The sequence below is a fragment of the Hippoglossus hippoglossus genome, chromosome 24 (assembly GCF_009819705.1).
Source record: "Hippoglossus hippoglossus isolate fHipHip1 chromosome 24, fHipHip1.pri, whole genome shotgun sequence".
Classification (NCBI taxonomy): domain Eukaryota; kingdom Metazoa; phylum Chordata; class Actinopteri; order Pleuronectiformes; family Pleuronectidae; genus Hippoglossus; species Hippoglossus hippoglossus.
Genome location: NC_047174.1, coordinates 379908 through 403247, shown reverse-complemented (window position 1 = coordinate 403247; position 23340 = coordinate 379908). Strand labels below are relative to the sequence as shown.

The window sequence follows — 23340 nt, the reverse complement described above, 5'->3', positions numbered from 1 at the left end:
CTTTTCGGCGTTCCACCCTTGGTCCATTATTATTATTATTATTATTATTATTATGCCTATAGATGCCACCACCGGGTAAAGTTATTAGACCATGGTGCAGCTATCATTGGTATGCTGATGATACTCAGTGATATCTCTCTGGCGCCAGATGACTGATGTTCCAAATTAGAAATTGCCTCTTCAGCGTGGAGAAAAAAGGATGAGCAACAATTTACTCACATTAAAATGAAACTGAGATTCTTCTAATTGTTTCTGGTGATCAGAGACGGGAATACAATAAGTAGTAGTTTGTCTTTCTTGAAGTGAATTGTACTTTGTTGCTTCTCGTTCTGGTTGGTTCCTCCTGTTGATGCACGTGTGAGTCGCTCTGGATAAAAGCTTCAGCTCAGTGAAATGTAACAAAACATTGTTAGCGAACTTGGAAGTCTGGTGCATCACCACGAATCAAAAGTACAGAACCTCGGTGTCACACTTGACTCAGAACTAGATTTTAATTCACACGTCAAAGATTGCTTTTTATCATTTAAGGAAAAAGGTGACTCATGTTTTTATTTTTTCTCGCCTGGACTACTGTGATGCACTATATTCAGGATTATCGAAAAATCCATTGATCGACTACAACTTGTACAAAATTCAGCAGCCAGGGTTTTAAAGAGAAATAGGAAGACAGGTCCCATTACTCCGGTTTTAGTGTCTTTATTTGACTTGAAGTCTCTTAATGGTCCAGCCTCCTCGTACATCTCTGACTGTTTATCGGAATATGTTCCAACCCGTTCCCTCAGGTCTTCTACCGCTGGCTCGCTCAATATCCCAAAAACAAAGTATAAAAAGTTTGGGGACGCAGCTTTGTCTCGCTATGCACCAAAGCTTTGGAACAAACTCCCACCAAACATCAGACGAGCTTCTTCTGTTCAATGTTGTGTAACTAATTCAAATCTGTAACAAACCATGAGACCGACTCCAAGATCATGTGATCAGTTTATTAGATAAAGAAAGAAGAGTTTGTAAGGTGACGGCTGTTTGTGGATGAAAACATGGTCCAGAATCATCGAGGAGGAGGAGGAGGAGGAAGAGAAGGACGAGGACGAGGAGGAGGAGGAGGAGGAGGACGAGGAGGACGAGGACAAGGAGGAGGAGCTTCAGAAGATGTTGACGTCGAGCAGCGTGGCGTCTCCCTGCACCTCCACCTGGTTGATGCTCCTCAGGTCCTGGACTCTGTGTTTGTAGTCCAGCTGGTGTTCACCGTTCACAGCGACTTTGAACTGCTGAGGTTCACACCTGATGATCATCTGCACAGGAAACAGACCAAACGTCTCTGTTACAGGTTCGATTCCTCTCAAATGCTTTTTTTAATATAAAAAACAAATAATAAAAAAAATTCACTTAAATCAAATAAAAAAAACGGTCATAGGAAGGAAAAGTCAAAAAAAGTTCAAATGTCATTTAAGAAAAGAAAAAGATTCTCAAATGTCGTGAAAAGGTTTAAAAATGTGAAACTTTTAAACAATAGATCAGGAAGTAGTTCAAGGTCAGGACGTACCTCAAAGTATTGTCCTGCAGCGAAGGGGAAGGAGTCCAGCGCCGTCTCCTCGGGGCCCCACGACTCCGACAGGAAGGAGTTCCTGACCAACATGTGACGCTTCAGACGAGAGTTCAGGTGAAGAGCGATGTCGCTGCCGCGCGACGTTCGCAGATTCACACAGAAACTGACAGAAGAAAATACACCATTTAAAAAATGTTTGTATTCTTACTCTCATCATCTTTAAGACCCGCTTCATTTCTTTCTAGTAACTAGTACTTTTACTCAAGTAACAAGTACTTTTACTCAACAACTGAGCGCAAGTCCTCCTCCCTGGGGTACATTACTCCACTACATGTATCTGGAAGCTTTAGTTACTTCAGATTTTCATATAATAAGTTGCAATTTGCAATTATTTTGATCAAAGTTCACCTGTGTGCGTTGTGATTAGTTTCTGCTTTGATCGTGATGCTTCGTCCGACACTCAGTCCGTCCCCCAGATCCCCCCTGAAGGGAACGCTCTGCACAGAACAAAGGTTCCATCAGGTAAACGCTGAACGAATAAAACACCAATCCTTATCGACGCCAACGACAATAAACACCTGATACAATGTGGACAATCCATTTATTATTAATCAAGAAAAAACACAAATTATTATTATTATTTCAAAAGAGAAGATTTTCTTCAACTGAAAATAAAAAAACATTTTAAAGACAAAATAAACAATTATCAAATGAATCAGATTAATATGAAAAAGAATCGTCAGGATGTTAAATATTCTTAAACAAACAAACTAATCAATTAACGGAGAAATATATCATCAGATTCATCACTAATCCACAAATTGTGTATCTGCCACGTAACTTGTGAAAGTCCACAACGACCTTCACACATCAAACTCACCAAGCTGCCTGTTGAGGAGGAAATCGGCTACAAGAAGAAACAAGAAAAATGACTTTATTACAAAACACAATGAATTTCAGTTTGTTCTGTTGAAGCTTGAAATGATTTGAGTTCCTCTTTTTACTCCGTAAATCTACGATCTGCAGCCGCAGCCACTTTGTCTTCATATTTCATTTTGAAATGATTTGAAATGTTATGTTTTGCTGAAACATAACAACATGTTTTTATTGTACGATCAACATGTAAATATCCACATAGAATATAATATAATACAAATATAAATATTTAATAACTGAGACGTTTACTTTGTTGATCCGCTCGGCAGCAGGTGAACTCACCTGTCGAATCACATGACTCAGCGTCGCAGAGCTTGGACTCACGCTGCTCGGCGGGGCGACGCCCATGACCTCCACTCTGACCTTTCCAGAAACACAGAGAGTGTCGACTCGCTCCAGATCCTGTCGGTGTTTGTACTCCAACACGTGCACGCCATTCACAGCCACCTGCACACCACACACACAGTACTGAGAGTACAAGTACTGAGAGGACCAGTACTGACAGGACCAGTACTGACAGGACCAGTACTGAGAGGACCAGTACTGAGAGTACAGTACAAGTACTGAGAGGACCAGTACTGAGAGGACCAGTACTGAGAGGACCAGTACTGAGAGGACCAGTACTGACAGGACCAGTACTGAGAGGACCAGTACTGAGAGTACAGTACAAGTACTGAGAGGACCAGTACTGAGAGGACCAGTACTGAGAGGACCAGTACTGACAGGACCAGTACCATGTTGCACCTTGTTAAGCCCTATGAGGCAGATGGTGATTTGTTAGCTATACAAATAAAATATGATTGATGAAGTACAAGTACTATGATCCTGTACGTCCCATCAGTTCATGAATTTGACTCGTTAAACTTGTGAATGTACCTGAATGTGCGTTCTCACCTTGAACTTGTCTTTCAGGACGAGCACGATGAGCTCGAAGGCGCCCCCGGTGGTGAAGGGCATCTGGTACAGGATCTGCTCTCGGCCCCAGCGCCCCCCCTGCAGCGAGTTACACACGATACACGGAGACCTGTGGAACCTGGGGTTGAAGTGAAATGCTACGTCGGCTCTCGGATTGACGCTGCTGCCACACGTGAAATCCACCTGGAACCTGCAAGACGACGCAGAGGGACGAGAGAACACCTCGAGTAAAACACCATAATTAACAATTCATTGATTCAGTTTTAAATCAGGTCGTTGTTCCTCACAGCTGATTTCAACAATTAACAATAATAATAATAATGAATTAACAGGAGCTGGCATCAGGGGCCTCGAGGCATCAGGGGCCACGAGGCATCAGGGGCCTCGAGGCATCAGGGGCCTCGAGGCATCAGGGGCCCCGAGGCATCAGGGGCCCCGATGCATCAGGGGCCCCAAGCATCAGGGGCCCCGAGGCATCAGGGGCCACGAGGCATCAGGGGCCACGAGGCATCAGGGGCCCCGAGGCATCAGGGGCCCCGATGCATCAGGGGCCCCAAGCATCAGGGGCCCCAAGGCATCAGGGGCCACGAGGCATCAGGGGCCCCGAGGCATCAGGGGCCCCGAGGCATCAGGGGCCCCGAGGCATCAGGGGCCTCGAGGCATCAGGGGCCCCGAGGCATCAGGGGCCCCGAGGCATCAGGGGCCTCGAGGCATCAGGGGCCACGAGGCATCAGGGGCCCCGAGGCATCAGGGGCCTCGAGGCATCAGGGGCCCCGAGGCATCAGGGGCCCCGAGGCATCAGGGGCCTCGAGGCATCAGGGGCCCCTGTAGTAACCTGCAGGTGCCACCTCACACAGACAGGTGGCACCACACAGGGCTGCTCACCCGAACCCTTAGTTCATGTGAATGAAACCTTTTATTTGAACTTTTGCTGAAGTTCGTTTTTGAGAAGTTGGAGGACCTGCAGACCTCCTGGAGAACGTTCACCTGTCGGCGCCTGACGGCACGGAGCCCTGAATGAGGACCATCTCCCCCGGGACCAGACCCCCCAGGATGGTCCCAGCGAAGGGAATCAGCTGCGGAGGAGAAACCATCAGGACCGTTTCAATGTGTTCATCTTCGTAAAGTCACAACATTTACAGAAGAAATCATCAATTCATGTTATAATGAACATTAAAAACAGTTTTCTTTCATTTGACATTCAAGGTATTTATTTTCTATCGTATTCGCACATTGTGAATATGAACAAAGCAATGACGTCATCATTAAACATAACGACACGAATTCGGTCGATAAGAAACAAATTGAACTTAAGAGAACATAAGTTATATAAAGTTATTAAAGTCTGAAGTTACATAAAGTTATTAAATAAAGTCTGAAGTTACATAAAGTTATTAAATAAAGTCTGAAGTTAAATAAAGTTATTAAATAAAGTCTGAAGTTACATAAAGTTATTAAATAAAGTCTGAAGTTAAATAAAGTTATTAAATAAAGTCTGAAGTTAAATAAAGTTATTAAATAAAGTCTGAAGTTACATAAAGTTATTAAATAAAGTCTGAAGTTAAATAAAGTTATTAAATAAAGTCTGAAGTTACATAAAGTTATTAAATAAAGTCTGAAACATGTTGAAAAACTAATTCAATTCAAATCGAGAGATTTTCCAGGAAGAGACGAAGCTGAATTCACTGAGAATAAAACGTGACGTTAAAGTTCATGATTTAAAGACTGAGCTAACATGCTAACTAGCCTGGATCAAGCATCCTGCGGCTGTGACGTCAGAGCCGGGGAGACCGGTTAGAAAGTGACGTCAGATGCAAAGCGGTAAAGCGTCTCACCGGTTTCAGAAACGTTTGTCTCAGGTTTGATTTCGACATTTTGACGCAGCGACGATCAGCGGCCTCTTCGTTATTTTGTTTACTTCCGTATCTGACGTCATCAGGATGAGACAGCCTCGTCGCACCCGGAAGTCACGAGTTGACGCGAATAAATCCATTTATTTAAAAAAATGTATTTAATCAAACGTTTTATTTAATTTGTTAGAAACAAGAAATCACTTAGTCTAAAAAATATTCACTATTAAAAAACTAGTTTGCCCAAAATGTCAGTCGATAGTGTTCGACCCTAACCCAACAAAAAGCTCTGATTGACACGATATAAAAATGTATGATCTGAAAATGCTTCATTATCAGCTTCCTAAACTCTAAATTATCAACATTAATATTGAATTTTGTTTCTGCTTCAATTCAGCTTTCATAACACTGACAGATATCATTACTTTCTCAACGTCAATTCACCGACACCGAGGTTCTGTACTTTTGATTCGTGGTGATGCACCAGACTTCCAAGTTTGCTAACAATGTTTTGTTACATTTCACTGAGCTGAAGCTTTTATCCAGAGCGACTCACACGTGCATCAACACGAGGAACCAACCAGAACGAGAAGCAACAAAGTACAATTCGCTTCAAGAAAGACAAACTACTACTTATTGTATTCCCGTCTCTGATCACCAGAAACAATTAGAAGAATTTCAGTTTCATTTTAATGTGAGTAAATTGTTGCTCATCCTTTTTTCTCCACGCTGAAGAGGCAATTTCTAATTTGGAACATCAGTCATCTGGCGCCACAGAGATATCACTGAGTATCATCAGCATACCAATGATAGCTGCACCATGGTCTAATAACTTTTCCCGGTGGTGGCATCTATAGGCATAATAATAATAATAATAATAATAATAATAAACCAAGAGTGGAACACCGAAAAGGTTATGATGCTTTTGTGAGACATGGTCATCAAGGACAACATGTCCTGCCAGCGAGGTTGGTTTAGAACCAGTTGATAGTCAAAGGATAAAAAGGTACCTGGACTGTGACGCTTGCATTTAAAAGTGTTTCAAAATATGAACATGAAAATCACTTAAAAAAACAACCTCCGGAATAAAAACAAGAATATTATTAGGTTTGTTGATACAACTTTTATTACAAAAATCAAGTCCATACATTAAAAACTAAAACTGTACATTTGACAGCTCAAGACAAAGATCATATAAAACAGACTGAAATCTACTTACATTGTACTTTTTAAAAATGGGGATAAAACAAGAGACTTTATTTACAGAAACTGCCGTCATTTAATAAAATGTCCTGTACAAACTAAAACCCACATATGTACACACACACCTCTATCCTGCTGGAAGTTGGAGGGCTGGGTAAATGCCAGCCTCCTCTGGGACAGAGGATAATGTTGAATTAGAGTGAAAACCTATGGTCCTGCTGCAGAGCTCAGCTGCTGCGGCAGCTGGAACATGTGACCGAGCGCTGCTCCGTGCACCTCCGGCCTCAGAAGTCTGCGTCGAGCCTGAAGGTGTTGTCCGTGGAGCCGGACATGACGCCCATCCTCTGGTACTCGCCCACGCGCTTCTCAAAGAAGTTGGTCTTTCCCTCCAGAGAGATGTTCTCCATGAAGTCGAAGGGGTTCTCCACCCGGTAGATCTGCAGAGACCAGACGTCAGTTTACTCTGTTCAACACGGGAAATATCTGAGCTCAACGTTTCTCCTCAAAGCGAAACGCGAGAAATCTGGATTTCAAACTCAACAAGGAACAACTAAAAGCTCCTGAGTTGGTTGAATCCACTGAGAAAAACCACCTGAATCACTTTCAATCAATCCACTGCTCTCGCTGATCAGAAGAGCAGAGAGAGCAAGTCACGGCCGAACGCTTTTAAGTTGACATTTTAATTTTGACCACAACAGTGAAGTCGGGGTCTGTTCAGCGTGGCGTCTGTGTCGTGCTGCTGGCGTCCGTCAGTGAACCACTTGTCCTCTGATCAGACCGCAGCAGCAGCACTCAGCCCCCATCATCGGCTGAGGTCCGTACCCCTGCGCGTCTCATCATCACAGACCCCGCCCCTCCGGGCCACAGACCGGCGGCGGTTACCTTGGCGAAGCCGAGCTCCAGCATCAGTCGGTCGGCCACGAACTCGATGTACCGCTTCATGAGGTCACAGTTCATCCCGATCAGCTTCACGGGCAGAGCCTCCGTCAGAAACTCCTGAAGCACAAACAAACACAACAGGTCAACAAACACAGTTCAACCGGCGACTAACACACGTTGGTGCGCGCGCACTGCCGAGGACCGACCTGCTCGATGGCCACGGCGTTCTTGATGATGTCGGTGACGGTTTCTTTGGACGGCTTGTTGAGCAGGTGTTTGAACATCAGACAGGCGAAGTCACAGTGCAGACCCTGAACGCAGCACAATCACAACAACACACTGTTAATACGAACACACACACGTCCAAGCTGGGTCAGAGGTCACATGATCAAACACAGAGCATCGTTTCAATCAACGCTCCAGTGAGGAAGATGTAGGTGAAAGGGATCGATTGATGTTATATAAAATAATCCTGGTGATGTTTTCACGAGTGTTTCATCTAAATTATACAAGTTGTTAAGTTCACCACAAACCAGAAGAGAAGTGACACGTGAAACCTGAGCGAAGCTTTTATATTGTTCTAGAAATGTTCATTTAAACTTTTGACAGAATTCATCTCTTTACTCCACCGATCATTTCTGATCGTTTACAATTCATCACGTTAACCTTCATGTTTTTAACAACTGAAAAAAAGTCGACGTCCGGCTGCTGGTTCACACAACATCTTCCTGATCTGAGGAACCTGAAGAGCTGCAGAAAACACGCCCGTCTCATATTCTCATTACCGATCAACCTGCTGATTATTTGATTACTTTAAACGGTGAATTTACGGTGATCAGCCGATGCATTAACGAGCTGGTCAGTTATTGGTTGGACGTGGCGCGGCGTGAGGCGGTCACCTCATCTCTGCTGATGAGCTCATTGGAGAAGGTCAGGCCGGGCATCAGGCCCCTCTTCTTCAGCCAGAAGATGGCAGCGAAGGAACCAGAGAAGAAGATTCCCTCCACGGCCGCGAAGGCCACCACTCGCTCTCCTGGAGGATCAACACAAGATACAGATCATCAACACCAAACCTGGTCGACCAGGAGCACCAGCGTCACGCGGGGTCGCGGCGAGCAGCTTTACCGTAGGCGGCGTTGCTGTTGCCGATCCAGTTGAGTGCCCAGTCAGCCTTCTTCTTCACACACGGCAGAGTCTCGATGGCGTTGAACAGGTATTCTCTGAGGGCCAGTGAACGCAGCGTCAGACAACAGCACGGACCAGGAGAACCCAGTAGGGGGCAGTAGGGAGCTCACCTCTCTTTGGGCTCCTTGATGTACGTGTCGATGAGGAGGCTGTACATCTCCGAGTGGATGTTCTCCATGGCGATCTGGAAACCGTAGAAACACCGGGCCTCCGTCACCTGCACCTCCTGCATAAAGCGCTCCACCTGGTGGCCACAGAGGGACAGTTCAGAATCACTGATGCCCGATCACAAAGCGTAAACAGATCAATAATCGGTTCCGGCCGCAGCTCGGCTGCACTCACCAGGTTCTCGTTGACGATGCCGTCGCTGGCGGCGAAGAACGCCAACACGTGAGAGATGAAGTACCTCTCCTCGTCCTTCAGAGACTCCCAGTGCTGCAGGTCCTTGGACAGGTCCACCTGGGGAAACCAAGAACAAGCCGTTAGCGCTCGTCACTACGACCACGTTACCCGTGCAGCACTGCGGCGGCGGTCACGTGTACCTCCTCTGCGGTCCAGAAAGACGCCTCAGCCTTCTTGTACATCTGCCAGATGTCGTGGTACTGGATGGGGAAGATGACGAAGCGGCTAGGGTTGTCTTTGAGCAGCGGCTCCGCCTCCTCGCTGCTGCTCTTCTTCTTCACGGCTTTGGGCTGGAAACAGAAGACACATTTTGTAACGGGTCCGTTCACAGTTCTGATTCAGAGTCTTTCGGAGCGGAACCGTCCAGATCCAAGTGGACTTTGTTTAAGTGATCAAACACACAAAAGGTGGCGTCTGTGTCCAAACTCACAAATGTATAATATTCACACGTGACAACAGTTTGGACGCAACATGAACTGATCAGCTGACCTGAACATCTGACATCATTCAGGACCTGAGCCCAGTGGGTTCTGATGTGACGTCAGTGTTAATAAAGTTCGACTGATTCACACAAACATGAAAACACAGAAGCCGAGGAAGTGACGTCATGCGGACAGCTGATCGCCAGTTTGGCGCCACAACCAAATCATTTTAGGCGCCATGTGAGAAACAATGAAAACTCCCGCTCAGTGACGTCACTGTGAATGAAGGTGACGTGTGTGATGACGATTTTAACCCGGAAGCTTTCAACAGATTTACTTACCGCGGCGTCAGAGAAGATTTTCCGCGCGGTTTTCGACGCCAGGATGCGGGAGCTGTTCACACCGGGAGGCTGCAAACACACAAGAGCGCAAATCAATCTCCACAAACCACCGGATGGACCCTGGAGTCAGTTCGAGGGAGAAGAAGAAGCTCCGGGGGTTGTCCTCTCACCGTGTTCTCTTTGTCCAGCGCCATGTTGTCGGTCTGACTGCACAGGGACTTCTCTTCTCGGACGGAAAGAGGCGAGCGAGCACGAAGCATCTTGACGAAGAGGAGACTCTGGAGCTTCTGGAGCTTCTGGAGCTGGAGCTTCTGGAGCTGGAGCTGCTTCTTCTGCTGCTTCTTCTCTGCTTGATGGCGGCTCACTGACTCTGGAGCTTCTTCTTCTCTGCTTGATGGCGGCTCACTGACTCTGGAGCTTCTTCTTCTTCTCTGCTTGATGGCGGCTCACTGACTCTGGAGCTTCTTCTTCTCTGCTTGATGGCGGCTCACTGACTCTGGAGCTGCTGCTTCTCTGCTTGATGGCGGCTCACTGACTCTGGAGCTGCTTCTTCTCTGCTTGATGGCGGCTCACTGACTCTGGAGCTTCTTCTTCTCTGCTTCTCATTTTATTGGAATCTTGGCGCTTCAACGCAGCTGACCAATCAGAGCGCGGCTGGGTGGGTGGCTCTTTAAACCGACGCTGCGACGGAGCCAATCAGGCTCCGAGTCGCGTTCACGTGACCTGCGCGGCGCTGCGGGCAAATCCAAGTGTTAGTTTGAGCGGGGGGGGTCAGAGTTACAAAAGAGTCCGAAATCAACGTTACACAAGATTCACAACGAGCCACTAAAACACGAAGCTGTGACTCGCAGACACGTTAACACGCTCGTTACGTGTGTGTGTGTGTGTGTGTGTGTGTGTGTGTGTGTGTGTGTGTGTGTGTGTGTGTGTGTGTGTGTGTGTGTGTGTGTGTGTGTGTGTGTGTGTGTGTTGAATCATTCATAGTTAGTGTCTGTCTCTATGACAACACGGAGTCTGTCCCTGCAGCACCGCTGCGTCACCACACGGTGTCGCTTTACGCTCCGTTTCTTCTTCTACTGTTTTTATTTTTCTTTGGCTCGTGCAGAATGTCGGTCAGTAAGGCAGTGGGCGGGGACATCGTCAGCCAATGACGCGTCTCTCTCACGTACCCGGCCCGACGTCAGTCTTCTGCCATTGGTCACACCCCCCAGAGCTGTCTCGGGATTGGCTGAGCGCTGTTACCGGGTGCTCCGGTTGTATAACGTCCTCACTGTCGTCGAGCAGAACCTTTATATAAGAAGAGATCACATATAGATCTATATATAGATCTATATGTTAACATTTAATAACATGAGGTATTTTATATCTATAGATATATATATATATATATATATGAGAAGAGAATAATATCACGTATGATTCAACGTGTCCCTGGTCACAGACACACACAACAACTCAACTAATAGGACAACACAACGACACGAATTCTTCTCTTTGATGTTGTCCTGTGTCTCTTTGAGGTTGTCCTGTGTCTCTTTGATGTTGTCCTGTGTCTCTTTGAGGTTGTCCTGTGTCTCTTTGAGGTTGTCCTGTGTCTCTTTGAGGTTGGATTTGTCTCTTTGATGTTGTCCTGTGTCTCTTTGAGGTTGTCCTGTGTCTCTTTGAGGTTGTCCTGTGTCTCTTTGCTGTTTCAGGAACTGTTAAATATTCAGATTATAATTAAAGTTAATTCAGTGTTTCTTTGGTTTTACTTTAAAATTGTTGTTATAAATAAAGCTACAGTTTGAATCATACGAAAACAAAAGAAAAGAAAGTATCTCAGTGAATAAAGTACAGAACAACACTTATGATGGAGGTACGTTTTTATTATAAAAGCCATTTTCTTCATCGCTTACAGGCAAATGTTCAGAAATGGGATTATTCCAAGAAAAGTCGATATTATTAAGAATAACATTTAATAACATGAGGTATTTTCTTACTGGCTACACTATGGGCCAAATCAAGCTATCAAAAACAGTACTTTTTCCTCAACATATAATTATTAAATAAGAATAATATTGTGTAAAGCAAAGATAGTAGGTAGTATCACAGTGAGGAATACTGTCCACTGACATTTCAAAAATATCAATAACTCGTACTGTCAATAAATGCAGATTGGAATACACATAACATTGATATAGATATCAATATATTTACATTATTTACAGTCACAGACAAACAAACGATAGAAGCACAATACAGAGGCTTTGGCAAAAACAAAACGAGTGCATACATTTTGCTACACTTGACATATACACATGTAGTAAACATGATTATACACGGAGAGAATACAAAAACAAGCAAGATTTAAAAAATCCAGTGCAATGTCAGGTTTTTGTTGGTTTCTGTCCGTGGATGAATAGCAGCCTGTCGCCTTCGCGTCCTCCTCTTCCTCCTCTTCCTCCTCCTCTTCCTCCTCTTCTTCCTCCTCAGTGAGTTTGTGGGAAGAAAATGTCCTGAGCTGGGCGGGAAACTCGCTCTGTCGTCCGCTGGCGGCTCCAGCTACGTCTACATGAACTAAACTTACATTTTAACCAGGTTACAAAAACACTTGATTACTACAGCTGGTAATTCTTAATCATATGTGGCATGAACACACCTTGATGTTCGTGTACAGTAGCTGGTGAGCTAATGCTCAGCACAGTAGCTGGTTAGCTAATGCTTAGCACAGTAGCCAGAAAGCTTGGCGTCACCCACCATGAACTGTTTGCAGTCACAGTATCTTGGTATTTGTGAGTGTTTACAATCTCCTGACGTTCTCTGTGCGTTTTACTGAAGAAGAGTCAGAGTTATTAGTAATTGGAGTGTATTGAATGTTTCAGCCTCAGGGGGGAGCTGGTGAGTCTGGCCGATGCTGCTAAGCTCAGAAAGGTTTAGTTTCACTGTAATAACGAGCTGTGATAGTTTGACCCTGTTCTGTGGTGTGTATAAACGTAGCCGGGGCCCGGTCGTCGTCACGTGTTCACTGGCCGATTGAGGTGTGGAGTAGAAATGAGGGTCCTGATGTGACGGGTGGAGCGGACTGAACCAACCCCCCCACCCCTCCTGGGGTCCTGAGTCGGCCCTGTGGGCTCCTGAGTCTGTTAGTTGGCGGTGGGAATGAGCACGCCGACTGGAAGCGCAGGGCCTCTGTTTTGGACCGTGGGCAGGGCCACTCGGTTGAGGTCTCCGGTTTCGGCGGGCCAAGAGGTCGCCCTCTTGGAGGTCATGTGCCGCCGAGCATGTTTGGTCAAGTGGTCACTGCGCATGAAGCGCCGGTCACACACGTTGCAGACAAACTTCTTCTCGCCAGTGTGCGTCCTTCGGTGGCGAGAAAGCTCGTCAGAGCGGGCAAACTTTTTGTCACATCCCTCCCAGTGACAGCTGAACGGCTTTTCACCTGCACGGGAGAAAAAGAAGCCAAGTGTTAACACATAGGAACAAAACCACAATCACACTCTCAACCAATCAGGAGTCAGTCTCAGCTGTCAATCATCACGTCTCAGCCTGTTTTCATATCATCAAATAACTGATTCAAACCAAACTGATCAGAAACATGAACGAACATCAGAGAGAGAAGAACGACCTGAACTGACAGAAACATCTTTACACATTTATTTAACGTCTACTTTGATTTGTTAGTTTGGTTCATGTCCCATCTGCTAACATGGAGGAGGCGGGGTTTATGACCTATACTGCAGCCAGCCACAAGGGGGTGATCCAGATGATCTGGCTTCACTTTTGGCAGCCATCATGTCATAAGGAACAGACTCAGTCTCTCACTCGTTGTTTCAACAAAACAAAAACATTCTAAACCGATGAAGGAAACAAGAAGAAGGAAACAACAAATGAGGAGAGGGATGATCTGATTGGTTGGTGCAGTGTGTGTCTCTACCTGTGTGTGTGCGCAGGTGAGCCTTCAGGTGGGAACTCTTGAAATACGTCTTTTTGCAGCCGGGGAAGTTGCAGACGTAGTTTCGCCTGCGTGAGAAGTCGGCCTGCGAGGCGCCGCTCGCTCCTGGCGGCATGTAAACTGGAGCCGGGGCCAGCGGGAGCAGTTTGGTGTTGCCCAGGGTCATGATGGTCTGCGGGCCGTGTGGCGGCTGGGAGACAGAGGACTGAGGGACCACGAACATCACGGTCCCCTGTGGCATGGCCGAGCCCAACAGCAGAGACTGCGTGAAACTGGGAGGAGACTGGGGCAGGAGGGGCTTTGGCCCCCCCTGGGTCTGCATTTGAACTGGAGCTTGGACAAAGGCGGAGATCATCCCAGTCCGGCCGCTCACCGGGATCACCTGACAGAGCAGCGGGGAGGGAGAGACCGGCGAGGAGAGGGAGGAAGACACTTGGGAGGAGTGAGGAGGAGACACTGGGGAGGGAGGACAAGACTGGCTGTCAGGAGATAGAGGACGTCCACCCTTCTCCTCTGGAGGCGTCTCTAGAAGTCCTGGCTGAGGAGGCGTTTCTGTTGGCGGGGAGCAGGAGGGGGCAGGCGGAGGGGGAGGAATGCTGAGGCTGTCGGCGGTGTGGCGGATGACGCTGGTGGCCATGGCTCTGCCGGGCGGAGCCACACAGGAAGACTCCGTGTGAGGGGAAAGTGCTGAGGTGTCCGAGGGGAAGAGGGAGGAGGAGTCACTGAGGAGGGCGGGGCCTATGCACAGCGCCAGGTGGGGTAAGACTGGTCTGGGGGCGGGGCTCAGTGCGGGGGTGGTGGAGGACTCAGCGAAGCTCGGACTGTGAGGTGGAGTCATACACTGAGAAGTCGACAGAATAATAATAATTATTATTGTGTAACATGTTAAAGTGACAGGCTTTATTATGAGAACAGTACCAGAATTTATTTATGTGTATTTCTACTTGATTATAAGTTATCATAATTTGAAACTTAATTTTAAGGGCATGGGATCAAAAGGGTGTGTATATTTATATATATTTTTTTCAATTAATACATGTTAATATTTGTTCTAAATTAATGTAACAACTTAAAAAACTAACATACATGATGATACACCAAAAATCATTTTTTGTTTAGGTTATTGTTCTTTAAGGACATTTTGCTAAAAAAAAAAATCTTTGTTTTTAAATATTTGTTAAATTATTACTTTAATATTTTTAGTGGCATTTCTATTCACACAATATTTAAGTACCATTCAATATTTTACTGTTTAAAAGCCATTAAAAAATGTCTGATTTATTATTATCAACGATCATGAATTGATATTATTATTGAACCAAGTGTTTTTAAGTCGGTTGACTGAAGTTTTAGTTTTGGTTTAAATCAATGTCTCTTCTCACCAGTGACGACAGAGCGATCAGGTCTTTGGGGGAGTCTCCTCCCTCCGGATGGAGCTGGATGGAGTCACAGGAGTCAGAGGTTGGAGTCAGGGGGCGGGGTTTGTGTGACCTTTGACCCCAGAAGCTCATGCTGACGAGCGCCTCAGCAGCCTCCAGGTCGTGGTACTCGATGCACGGCTTCAGCTCCATGGTCGCCGCTGGCAGTCCGTCCATACGGTCAACCTGAGGCAGATCAGGACAAAACGAGACTTAAATCTGATCCACAACAACAAAAACCTTATTAAGTATGAACAGAAATTGAATAAGTTCACGAAAGTTTGTAAGTTCACATATCGACTCCTGAAGATATCCTGCAAGATATTTAGAGACATCTAGAGGTGAAGTTACATATTACAACCTAAACCCTGAGGACACGAGGACTCAAGATGTTTTCAGACATGAACTCTGTAAAAGCTCATCCACACCGGCGTCGGCCCTCATCACCAGAAGCTCTGGAACCTCCTCGTGTTTCCAAGTGGACGTCTTCGTCTTCTACGTGTACGGCTCCTCTTCTTCATCCTGAGATCTTTGTGTTCTTCCAGTTTCACGTCCGTCACGTGTTAGAAACCTCATCAACACGTCCACTCGCTCACTGGGAAGCTTCCACACATTGTCCTGCTGTGTCCTCACATGGACTCACTCTGACATGTTACAGACATTTTACCAGGAGGCTCCAGGAGAAGATCCAGAACATGTCCAGAGACACTGACTCAGACATTTGTTCTCACACACAGAACCTGCAGAACGTGTGAGGAACACGTCAGGAACACGTCAGGAACACGCCATGAACACGTCAGGAACACGCCATGAACACGTCAGGAACACGTCAGGAACACGTCAGGAACACGTCAGGAACACGTCATGAACACGTCATGAACACGTCAGGAACACGTCATGAACACGTCAGGAACACGTCATGAACACGTCAGGAACACGTCAGGAACATGTCATGAACACGTCATGAACATGTCAGGAACATGTCATGAACACGTCAGGAACATGTCATGAACACGTCATGAACACGTCAGGAACATGTCATGAACACGTCAGGAACATGTCAGGAACACGTCATGAACACGTCATGAACATGTCAGGAACATGTCAGGAACACGTCATGAACACGTCATGAACATGTCAGGAACATGTCATGAACACGTCAGGAACATGTCATGAACACGTCAGGAACATGTCAGGAACACGTCATGAACATGTCAGGAACATGTCAGGAACACGTCATGAACACGTCAGGAACACGTCATGAACACGTCATGAACACGTCAGGAACACGTCATGAACACGTCATGAACACGTCAGGAACATGTCATGAACACGTCAGGAACACGTCATGAACACGTCATGAACACGTCATGAACACGTCATGAACACGTCAGGAACACGTCAGGAACATGTCATGAACACGTCAGGAACACGTCATGAACACGTCAGGAACATGTCATGAACATGTCAGGAACATGTCATGAACACGTCAGGAACACGTCATGAACACGTCAGGAACATGTCATGAACATGTCAGGAACATGTCATGAACACGTCATGAACACGTCATGAACATGTCAGGAACACGTCATGAACACGTCAGGAACATGTCATGAACATGTCAGGAACACGTCATGAACACGTCAGGAACATGTCATGAACACGTCAGGAACATGTCATGAACACGTCATGAACACGTCATGAACACGTCATGAACACGTCAGGAACACGTCATGAACATGTCAGGAACACGTCAGGAACATGTCATGAACATGTCATGAACATGTCAGGAACATGTCATGAACATGTCAGGAACACGTCAGGAACATGTCATGAACATGTCATGAACATGTCAGGAACATGTCATGAACATGTCAGGAACACGTCAGGAACACGTCAGGAACATGTCATGAACATGTCAGGAACACGTCAGGAACACGTCATGAACACGTCAGGAACATGTCAGGAACATGTCATGAACATGTCAGGAACATGTCATGAACACGTCAGGAACACGTCATGAACACGTCAGGAACATGTCATGAACATGTCAGGAACATGTCATGAACACGTCATGAACACGTCATGAACATGTCAGGAACACGTCAGGAACATGTCATGAACATGTCAGGAACACGTCATGAACACGTCAGGAACATGTCAGGAACATGTCATGAACACGTCATGAACACGTCATGAACACGTCATGAACACGTCAGGAACATGTCATGAACATGTCAGGAACACGTCAGGAACATGTCATGAACACGTCAGGAACATGTCATGAACATGTCATGAACATGTCAGGAACATGTCATGAACACGTCAGGAACATGTCATGAACATGTCAGGAACATGTCATGAACATGTCAGGAACACGTCAGGAACACGTCAGGAACATGTCATGAACATGTCAGGAACACGTCAGGAACATGTCATGAACACGTCAGGAACATGTCAGGAACATGTCATGAACATGTCAGGAACATGTCATGAACACGTCAGGAACACGTCATGAACACGTCAGGAACATGTCATGAACATGTCAGGAACATGTCATGAACACGTCATGAACACGTCATGAACATGTCAGGAACACGTCAGGAACATGTCATGAACATGTCAGGAACACGTCATGAACACGTCAGGAACATGTCATGAACACGTCAGGAACATGTCATGAACACGTCATGAACACGTCATGAACACGTCATGAACACGTCAGGAACATGTCATGAACATGTCAGGAACACGTCAGGAACATGTCATGAACACGTCAGGAACACGTCATGAACATGTCATGAACATGTCAGGAACATGTCATGAACACGTCAGGAACATGTCATGAACATGTCATGAACATGTCAGGAACATGTCATGAACATGTCAGGAACACGTCAGGAACACGTCAGGAACACGTCAGGAACATGTCATGAACATGTCAGGAACACGTCAGGAACATGTCATGAACACGTCAGGAACACGTCAGGAACATGTCATGAACATGTCAGGAACACGTCAGGAACATGTCATGAACACGTCAGGAACATGTCATGAACATGTCATGAACATGTCAGGAACATGTCAGGAACATGTCATGAACATGTCAGGAACACGTCAGGAACATGTCATGAACATGTCTGTGGTTCAGTTCATGTCTGAAAGCAGCTTCACAAAGATGCTGCAGATACTGAAATCCTGGGGTAGGGTTACTTATAACAAAACCAATAACACACCTGAGAAGCAGAATGAGTCAGACAGTCCACATTAAATTGGATTATTTTGACCTGAGGTCTAGACAACTTCATGAGACAAATCTTTGAAATTAAACTGTGTAACAACATCTGTATTTATGACGTCTGTCTTTCATCCTGCCACTGAAACCACACTGCCTCCTGCTGCCAGCAGGTGGAGCACTGACACAGTTCTTATTCCATCTAACAACCAATGATGTCACTCGTTTTTCACACAAAATAAATCAGAACAATAAAAGAACATCATTGTTAATCAGAGGTGAAAAGAAAATACTGACAAATTATTATTATTATATTATCATCATTATTAAACTCAATAAATAAACCTCAGATGTTTTTCTTGATCAATGAATGTATCAGTTCTAATTCTGACATTTGAAATGACAGATATTTAATGATCAACAATTCTGATGGTTTATTGATTATTAAAGAAACTAAACTTATTAATGAAAACATGTATCACACGTTTGTTTTTGATCAGCTGATCAGATTAATCAATAACAAGATCTTTACTTGTTATGATGCTTGTTATCAGAATCTGACGCCATCACATAGAAATCAATCAGATCCATCTTATTCTATCGATCCACAATAAAAACCAGTCAAAGACCTAGAGCTCGAACTTCATGACGGAGCCATGCTCAACAAACACACACACACACACACACACACACACACACACACACACACACACACACACACACACACACACACACACACACACACACACACACACACACACACACACACACACACACACACAACACTTCACACAGACACACACAGGAAATACTGGTTCACTGTGACCTCAGATCAACCAGATCTGAGACCACATCTGACCGAAGACCAGATCTGAGACCAGTCTACATCTGACCTGAGACCTGATCTGAGACCAGTCTACATCTGACCTGAGACCAGATCTGAAACCACATCTGACCGGAGACCAGATCTAAGATCAGACCTGAGACCAGAGCTGAGACCAGACCTGAGACCACGTCTGACCTGTGAACAGATCAGACCAGACTATATCTGACCTGAGACCTGATCTAAGATCAGACCTGAGATCAGACCTGAGACCACATCTGACCTAAGACCAGATCCGGGACCAAATGTGAGAGCAGATGTGAGACCCTCCGTGTTGTCATGACCCAGCGGGACCATGTGCAGCAGGGGCCGGGGACAGCGGTCCTGTCACGGCGGACTCACCTGAGGAGGAGCCGGGGCAGGAGCCGGGGCAGGAGCCGGAGCAGGAGCCGGAGCAGGAGCCGGAGCAGCAGCCGGAGAAGGAGCCGGAGCAGGAGCCGGAGCAGGAGCCGGGGCAGGAGCCGGAGAAGGAGGCAGCAGCCGGGGCAGCAGCCGGAGAAGGAGGCAGCAGCCGGACACGGACCCGGGGCAGCAGCCGGAGAAGGAGCCGGAGAAGGAGGCAGCAGAGCGGACACGGACCCGGAGCAGGAGCCGGGGCAGCAGCCGGGGCAGCAGCCGGAGAAGGAGCCGGAGAAGGAGGCAGCAGAGCGGACACGGACCCGGAGCAGGAGCCGGGGCAGCAGCCGGAGAAGGAGGCAGCAGCCGGACACGGACCCGGGGCAGCAGCCGGAGAAGGAGCCGGAGAAGGAGGCAGCAGCCGGACACGGACCCGGAGCAGGAGCCGGGGCAGCAGCCGGAGAAGGAGGCAGCAGAGCGGACACGGACCCGGAGCAGGAGCCGGAGCAGGAGCCGGGGCAGCAGCCGGAGAAGGAGGCAGCAGAGCGGACACGGACCCGGAGCAGGAGCCGGAGCAGCAGCCGGGGCAGCAGCCGGAGAAGGAGGCAGCAGAGCGGACACGGACCCGGAGCAGGAGCCGGAGCAGCAGCCGGGGCAGCAGCCGGAGAAGGAGGCAGCAGAGCGGACACGGACCCGGAGCAGGAGCCGGGGCAGCAGCCGGGGCAGCAGCCGGAGAAGGAGGCAGCAGAGCGGACACGGACCCGGAGCAGGAGCCGGAGCAGGAGCCGGGGCAGCAGCCGGAGAAGGAGGCAGCAGAGCGGACACGGACCCGGAGCAGGAGCCGGAGCAGGAGCCGGGGCAGCAGCCGGGGCAGCAGCCGGAGAAGGAGGCAGCAGAGCGGACACGGACCCGGAGCAGAGCCGCTTCACTTCAGGAGCCACAAACACGAGCGAGCAGAAAACACAGAAACAAAAGTGAGAGCGCTCTGGCGGTGGTAACACGCAGCCAATCACAGGCAAAGGTGTAGCGGGCTCCGGCCAATCACAGGCCGGGCGCTGCGTGATCGGAACGTGGCCGCGACGCGATTGGCTGGAGGCGGGGTGCGTGGCTGTCGGGGGGCGTGGCCGCGGAGTCAGCGGTGTCACAGTAAACCCGGTGAACCCGGGGGCGCGCACCAACTGGGGGAAAGGTTGGGAAGCGGCGGCGGGCACGCGAATACCCGCGAGGACGCGCGTGACAGAAACAACTGCAGCTCGAATATCATGAAAATATCAACATATAGAAACATGAGGTTATATATGATTCAGACATGCGCGCGCGCACACACACACACACACGACTTTAAACATCAGTGTTAGAATAAGATTCATTCATCAACAACCAGAAACAAAGAACACATATAAAAACAGAAAGATATAAAACTCTGAGGTGAATGTTTTTATCTTTATTATATCGTTAATATGACAAAACTGAGTTGGATTTTATTTATTTATTTTAGATATCACAAACAAACTGACTTTTAAAAGACTGATCATGTTAGAATATTACATTAATTCAAATGTGAAGTAAATGTGACCTTAATGCTTTGAATTTTTTAAAAGTTAAAATCAGGACAACGTGGAAGGAGCTGAAGTGAGATCATTAAAAATGTGGGTTAGGGGTCAGACACACACACACACACACACACACACACACACACACACACACACACACACACACACCAGCTGAGGTACAAAATAATATATATATATGATATATTTATATTATATATATGATAATAATGGTAATACCAATAATAACAGTGAAGTGTTTTGTATTATTCTCTGTTAAAACAAAAAGTCATGATTAAATATAAAAAGAGTGAATGTGGAGAAAAGTCCAGGGTTGTGGGGGGGGGGGGGCAGGACATTTTTCTTCACGTGTCTGCATTATCTCAGACACGTGCACGTTAGTGTGCACGTTAAAGTCCCTGTCAGAGGTGTAAGTAAGGACAGGAACAAAGAGCAGATCCTGCAGCTCGAGGCCTCAACACATCGTCTCATTGTCTAATTCTTCCTGGACCAACTACCCCCCCCTCCTCCCCCTCCTCCCCCTCCTCTTCCTCCTCTTCCTCCTCACCCCTCCTCACCCCTCCTCACCCCTCCTCACCAGGCTGATGAACCCGGGGACTCCTATGCGTCGAGGTTGTAAACAGCCTCTCCTATAAAGAATTCCAGGGCGGGGCTAGAAGGCAGCCAGAGCCCCCCCCCCCAGCACCGGCTCCTTTGTTGTGGCTGCATGTGAACACTGTGAGCTGCTGCTGGTCGAGCCGTCACTGTAACCACATCTTCATCCTCACCATCCTCATCCTCACCATCACGTCCTGTCTGACACTCGTTTCACTCTCCGTTGTTCCTCAGTGTTTGATTGACAGCCCGATCCTCCTCACACCTCGGCTCAAACACAGACACACGAACGAGCTGCTGTGGAACTTAGTGAAGTCAGCACAGACTCCGAGAGACGAGGGGAACTGGGACACCAGCAGCAGGGGTGACGTGAGTTCATTTCCATTTCCGAGTTCAGCGAGGTTGGTGAGTAAAAAAAAGGAAAAAGAGAAACAGGCGGTCCGTCCATGAAAAACGGTTTCCAGGCAGAAAGCAGTCCCAGATCCTCCAGTGAGGAAACAGACAGAGGACAGACTCACAACCTGCAGGGAACACACTTTGTATAACCTGAGAGATTGATATACACTCCCAACAAAACACACTAAGACACACACATTCTGACTGTATACAAACACCATCAGTGACTGTATATAAAGATGATCAGTGACTGTATATAAAGACCATCAGTGACTGTATATAAAGATGATCAGTGACTGTATATAAAGAGGATCAGTGACTGTATATAAAGATGATCAGTGACTGTATATAAAGATGATCAGTGACAATATATAAAGAGGATCAGTGACTGTATATAAAGATGATCAGTGACTGTATATAAAGAGGATCAGTGACTGTATATAAAGAGGATCAGTGACTGTATATAAAGAGGATCAGTGACTGTATATAAAGATGATCAGTGACAATATATAAAGAGGATCAGTGACTGTATATAAAGATGATCAGTGACTGTATATAAAGATGATCAGTGACTGTATATAAAGACCATCAGTGACTGTATATAAAGATGATCACTGACTGTATATAAAGAGGATCAGTGACTGTATATAAAGATGATCACTGACTGTATATAAAGATGATCAGTGACTGTATATAAAGATGATCACTGACTGTATATAAAGACCATCAGTGACTGTATATAAAGACCATCAGTGACTGTATATAAAGATGATCAGTGACTGTATATAAAGACCATCAGTGACTGTATATAAAGAGGATCAGTGACTGTATATAAAGATGATCAGTGACTGTATATAAAGACCATCAGTGACTGTATATAAAGAGGATCAGTGACTGTATATAAAGATGATCAGTGACTGTATATAAAGACCATCAGTGACTGTATATAAAGAGGATCAGTGACTGTATATAAAGACCATCAGTGACTGTATATAAAGAGGATCAGTGACTGTATATAAAGATGATCAGTGACTGTATATAAAGAGGATCAGTGACTGTATATAAAGACCATCAGTGACTGTATATAAAGATGATCAGTGAGTTTAGTTTAGTTCCTGAGTTTAGTTTAGTTTCTGAGTTTAGTTTAGTTTAGTTCCTGAGTTTAGTTTAGTTTAGTTCCTGAGTTTAGTTTAGTTCAGTTTCTGAGTTTAGTTTAGTTTAGTTCCTGAGTTTAGTTCAGTTTCTGAGTTTAGTTTAGTTCCTGAGTTTAGTTCAGTTCCTGAGTTCAGTTTAGTTTAGT

The 23340-nt window shown here is 46.4% G+C and overlaps 3 protein-coding genes and 1 non-coding gene across 8 annotated transcripts; all 4 read right to left on the bottom strand.

Moving 5' to 3' along the window:
* Nucleotides 1-947: 947 nt before the first annotated feature.
* Nucleotides 948-5339, bottom strand: LOC117758758 (galectin-8-like). Of its 4 annotated transcripts, none has more exons than XM_034580709.1 (9): nt 5230-5339; nt 4382-4470; nt 3374-3584; nt 2762-2926; nt 2424-2450; nt 1952-2040; nt 1541-1706; nt 1129-1289; nt 948-1098 (listed from the first exon to the last, which is right to left on the bottom strand). In XM_034580709.1, the coding sequence occupies exons 1-8, from the start codon at nt 5266-5268 to the stop codon at nt 1140-1142; spliced, it is 936 nt and encodes a 311-aa protein (XP_034436600.1). In that variant the 5' UTR covers nt 5269-5339; the 3' UTR covers nt 948-1098; nt 1129-1139. The 4 variants fall into 4 exon arrangements, 3 of the variants coding, with proteins under 3 accessions (XP_034436600.1, XP_034436599.1, XP_034436601.1); XR_004613354.1 differs by having other exon boundaries at nt 949-1050; nt 1088-1289; XM_034580708.1 differs by having other exon boundaries at nt 948-1289.
* A 1010-nt stretch (nt 5340-6349) lies between these two features.
* On the bottom strand, nt 6350-12493 carry LOC117758742 (ribonucleoside-diphosphate reductase subunit M2). 2 transcript variants are annotated; one of them, XM_034580685.1, is made up of 11 exons: nt 12489-12493; nt 9847-9952; nt 9677-9745; nt 9054-9203; nt 8854-8970; nt 8622-8755; nt 8452-8546; nt 8226-8359; nt 7533-7637; nt 7330-7443; nt 6350-6884 (listed from the first exon to the last, which is right to left on the bottom strand). In XM_034580685.1, exons 2-11 carry the CDS (start codon nt 9934-9936, stop codon nt 6732-6734), a joined length of 1161 nt encoding a protein of 386 aa, XP_034436576.1. In that variant the 5' UTR covers nt 9937-9952; nt 12489-12493; the 3' UTR covers nt 6350-6731. The 2 variants fall into 2 exon arrangements, with proteins under 2 accessions (XP_034436576.1, XP_034436577.1); XM_034580686.1 differs by lacking the exon at nt 12489-12493 and having other exon boundaries at nt 9847-9966.
* LOC117758928 lies at nt 7157-7293 on the bottom strand. Its single transcript, XR_004613387.1, has one exon. It is a non-coding gene; the product is annotated as a small nucleolar RNA SNORD94 (small nucleolar RNA).
* On the bottom strand, nt 12389-20392 carry klf11a (Kruppel-like factor 11a). The gene is made up of 5 exons (XM_034580661.1): nt 20355-20392; nt 19486-19517; nt 14990-15244; nt 13590-14448; nt 12389-13094 (listed from the first exon to the last, which is right to left on the bottom strand). The coding sequence occupies exons 3-5, from the start codon at nt 15200-15202 to the stop codon at nt 12799-12801; spliced, it is 1368 nt and encodes a 455-aa protein (XP_034436552.1). The 5' UTR covers nt 15203-15244; nt 19486-19517; nt 20355-20392; the 3' UTR covers nt 12389-12798.
* Nucleotides 20393-23340: the final 2948 nt, after the last annotated feature.

Excerpts from the sequence above, each read along its gene's own strand:
- LOC117758758 (XM_034580708.1), bottom strand. The coding sequence starts at position 5,268 with ATGTCGAAATCAAACCTGAGACAAACGTTTCTGAAACCG. Across the intron at positions 4,471-5,229 it reads GACAAACGTTTCTGAAACCG|CTGATTCCCTTCGCTGGGAC; the intron begins GTGAGACGCTTT and ends TCTCCTCCGCAG. Across the intron at positions 1,290-1,540 it reads CTGCAGGACAATACTTTGAG|ATGATCATCAGGTGTGAACC; the intron begins GTACGTCCTGAC and ends TTTCCTGTGCAG.
- LOC117758742 (XM_034580685.1), bottom strand. The coding sequence starts at position 9,936 with ATGCTTCGTGCTCGCTCGCCTCTTTCCGTCCGAGAAGAGAAGTCCCTG. Across the intron at positions 8,547-8,621 it reads ATCAAGGAGCCCAAAGAGAG|AGAATACCTGTTCAACGCCA; the intron begins GTGAGCTCCCTA and ends ACTGGCCCTCAG. Across the intron at positions 7,638-8,225 it reads AGCTCATCAGCAGAGATGAG|GGTCTGCACTGTGACTTCGC; the intron begins GTGACCGCCTCA and ends TGCTGCGTTCAG.
- klf11a (XM_034580661.1), bottom strand. The coding sequence starts at position 15,202 with ATGGACGGACTGCCAGCGGCGACCATGGAGCTGAAGCCGTGCATCGAG. Across the intron at positions 14,449-14,989 it reads TGATCGCTCTGTCGTCACTG|TGTATGACTCCACCTCACAG; the intron begins GTGAGAAGAGAC and ends TCGACTTCTCAG. Across the intron at positions 13,095-13,589 it reads TCACCTGCGCACACACACAG|GTGAAAAGCCGTTCAGCTGT; the intron begins GTAGAGACACAC and ends TCTCCCGTGCAG.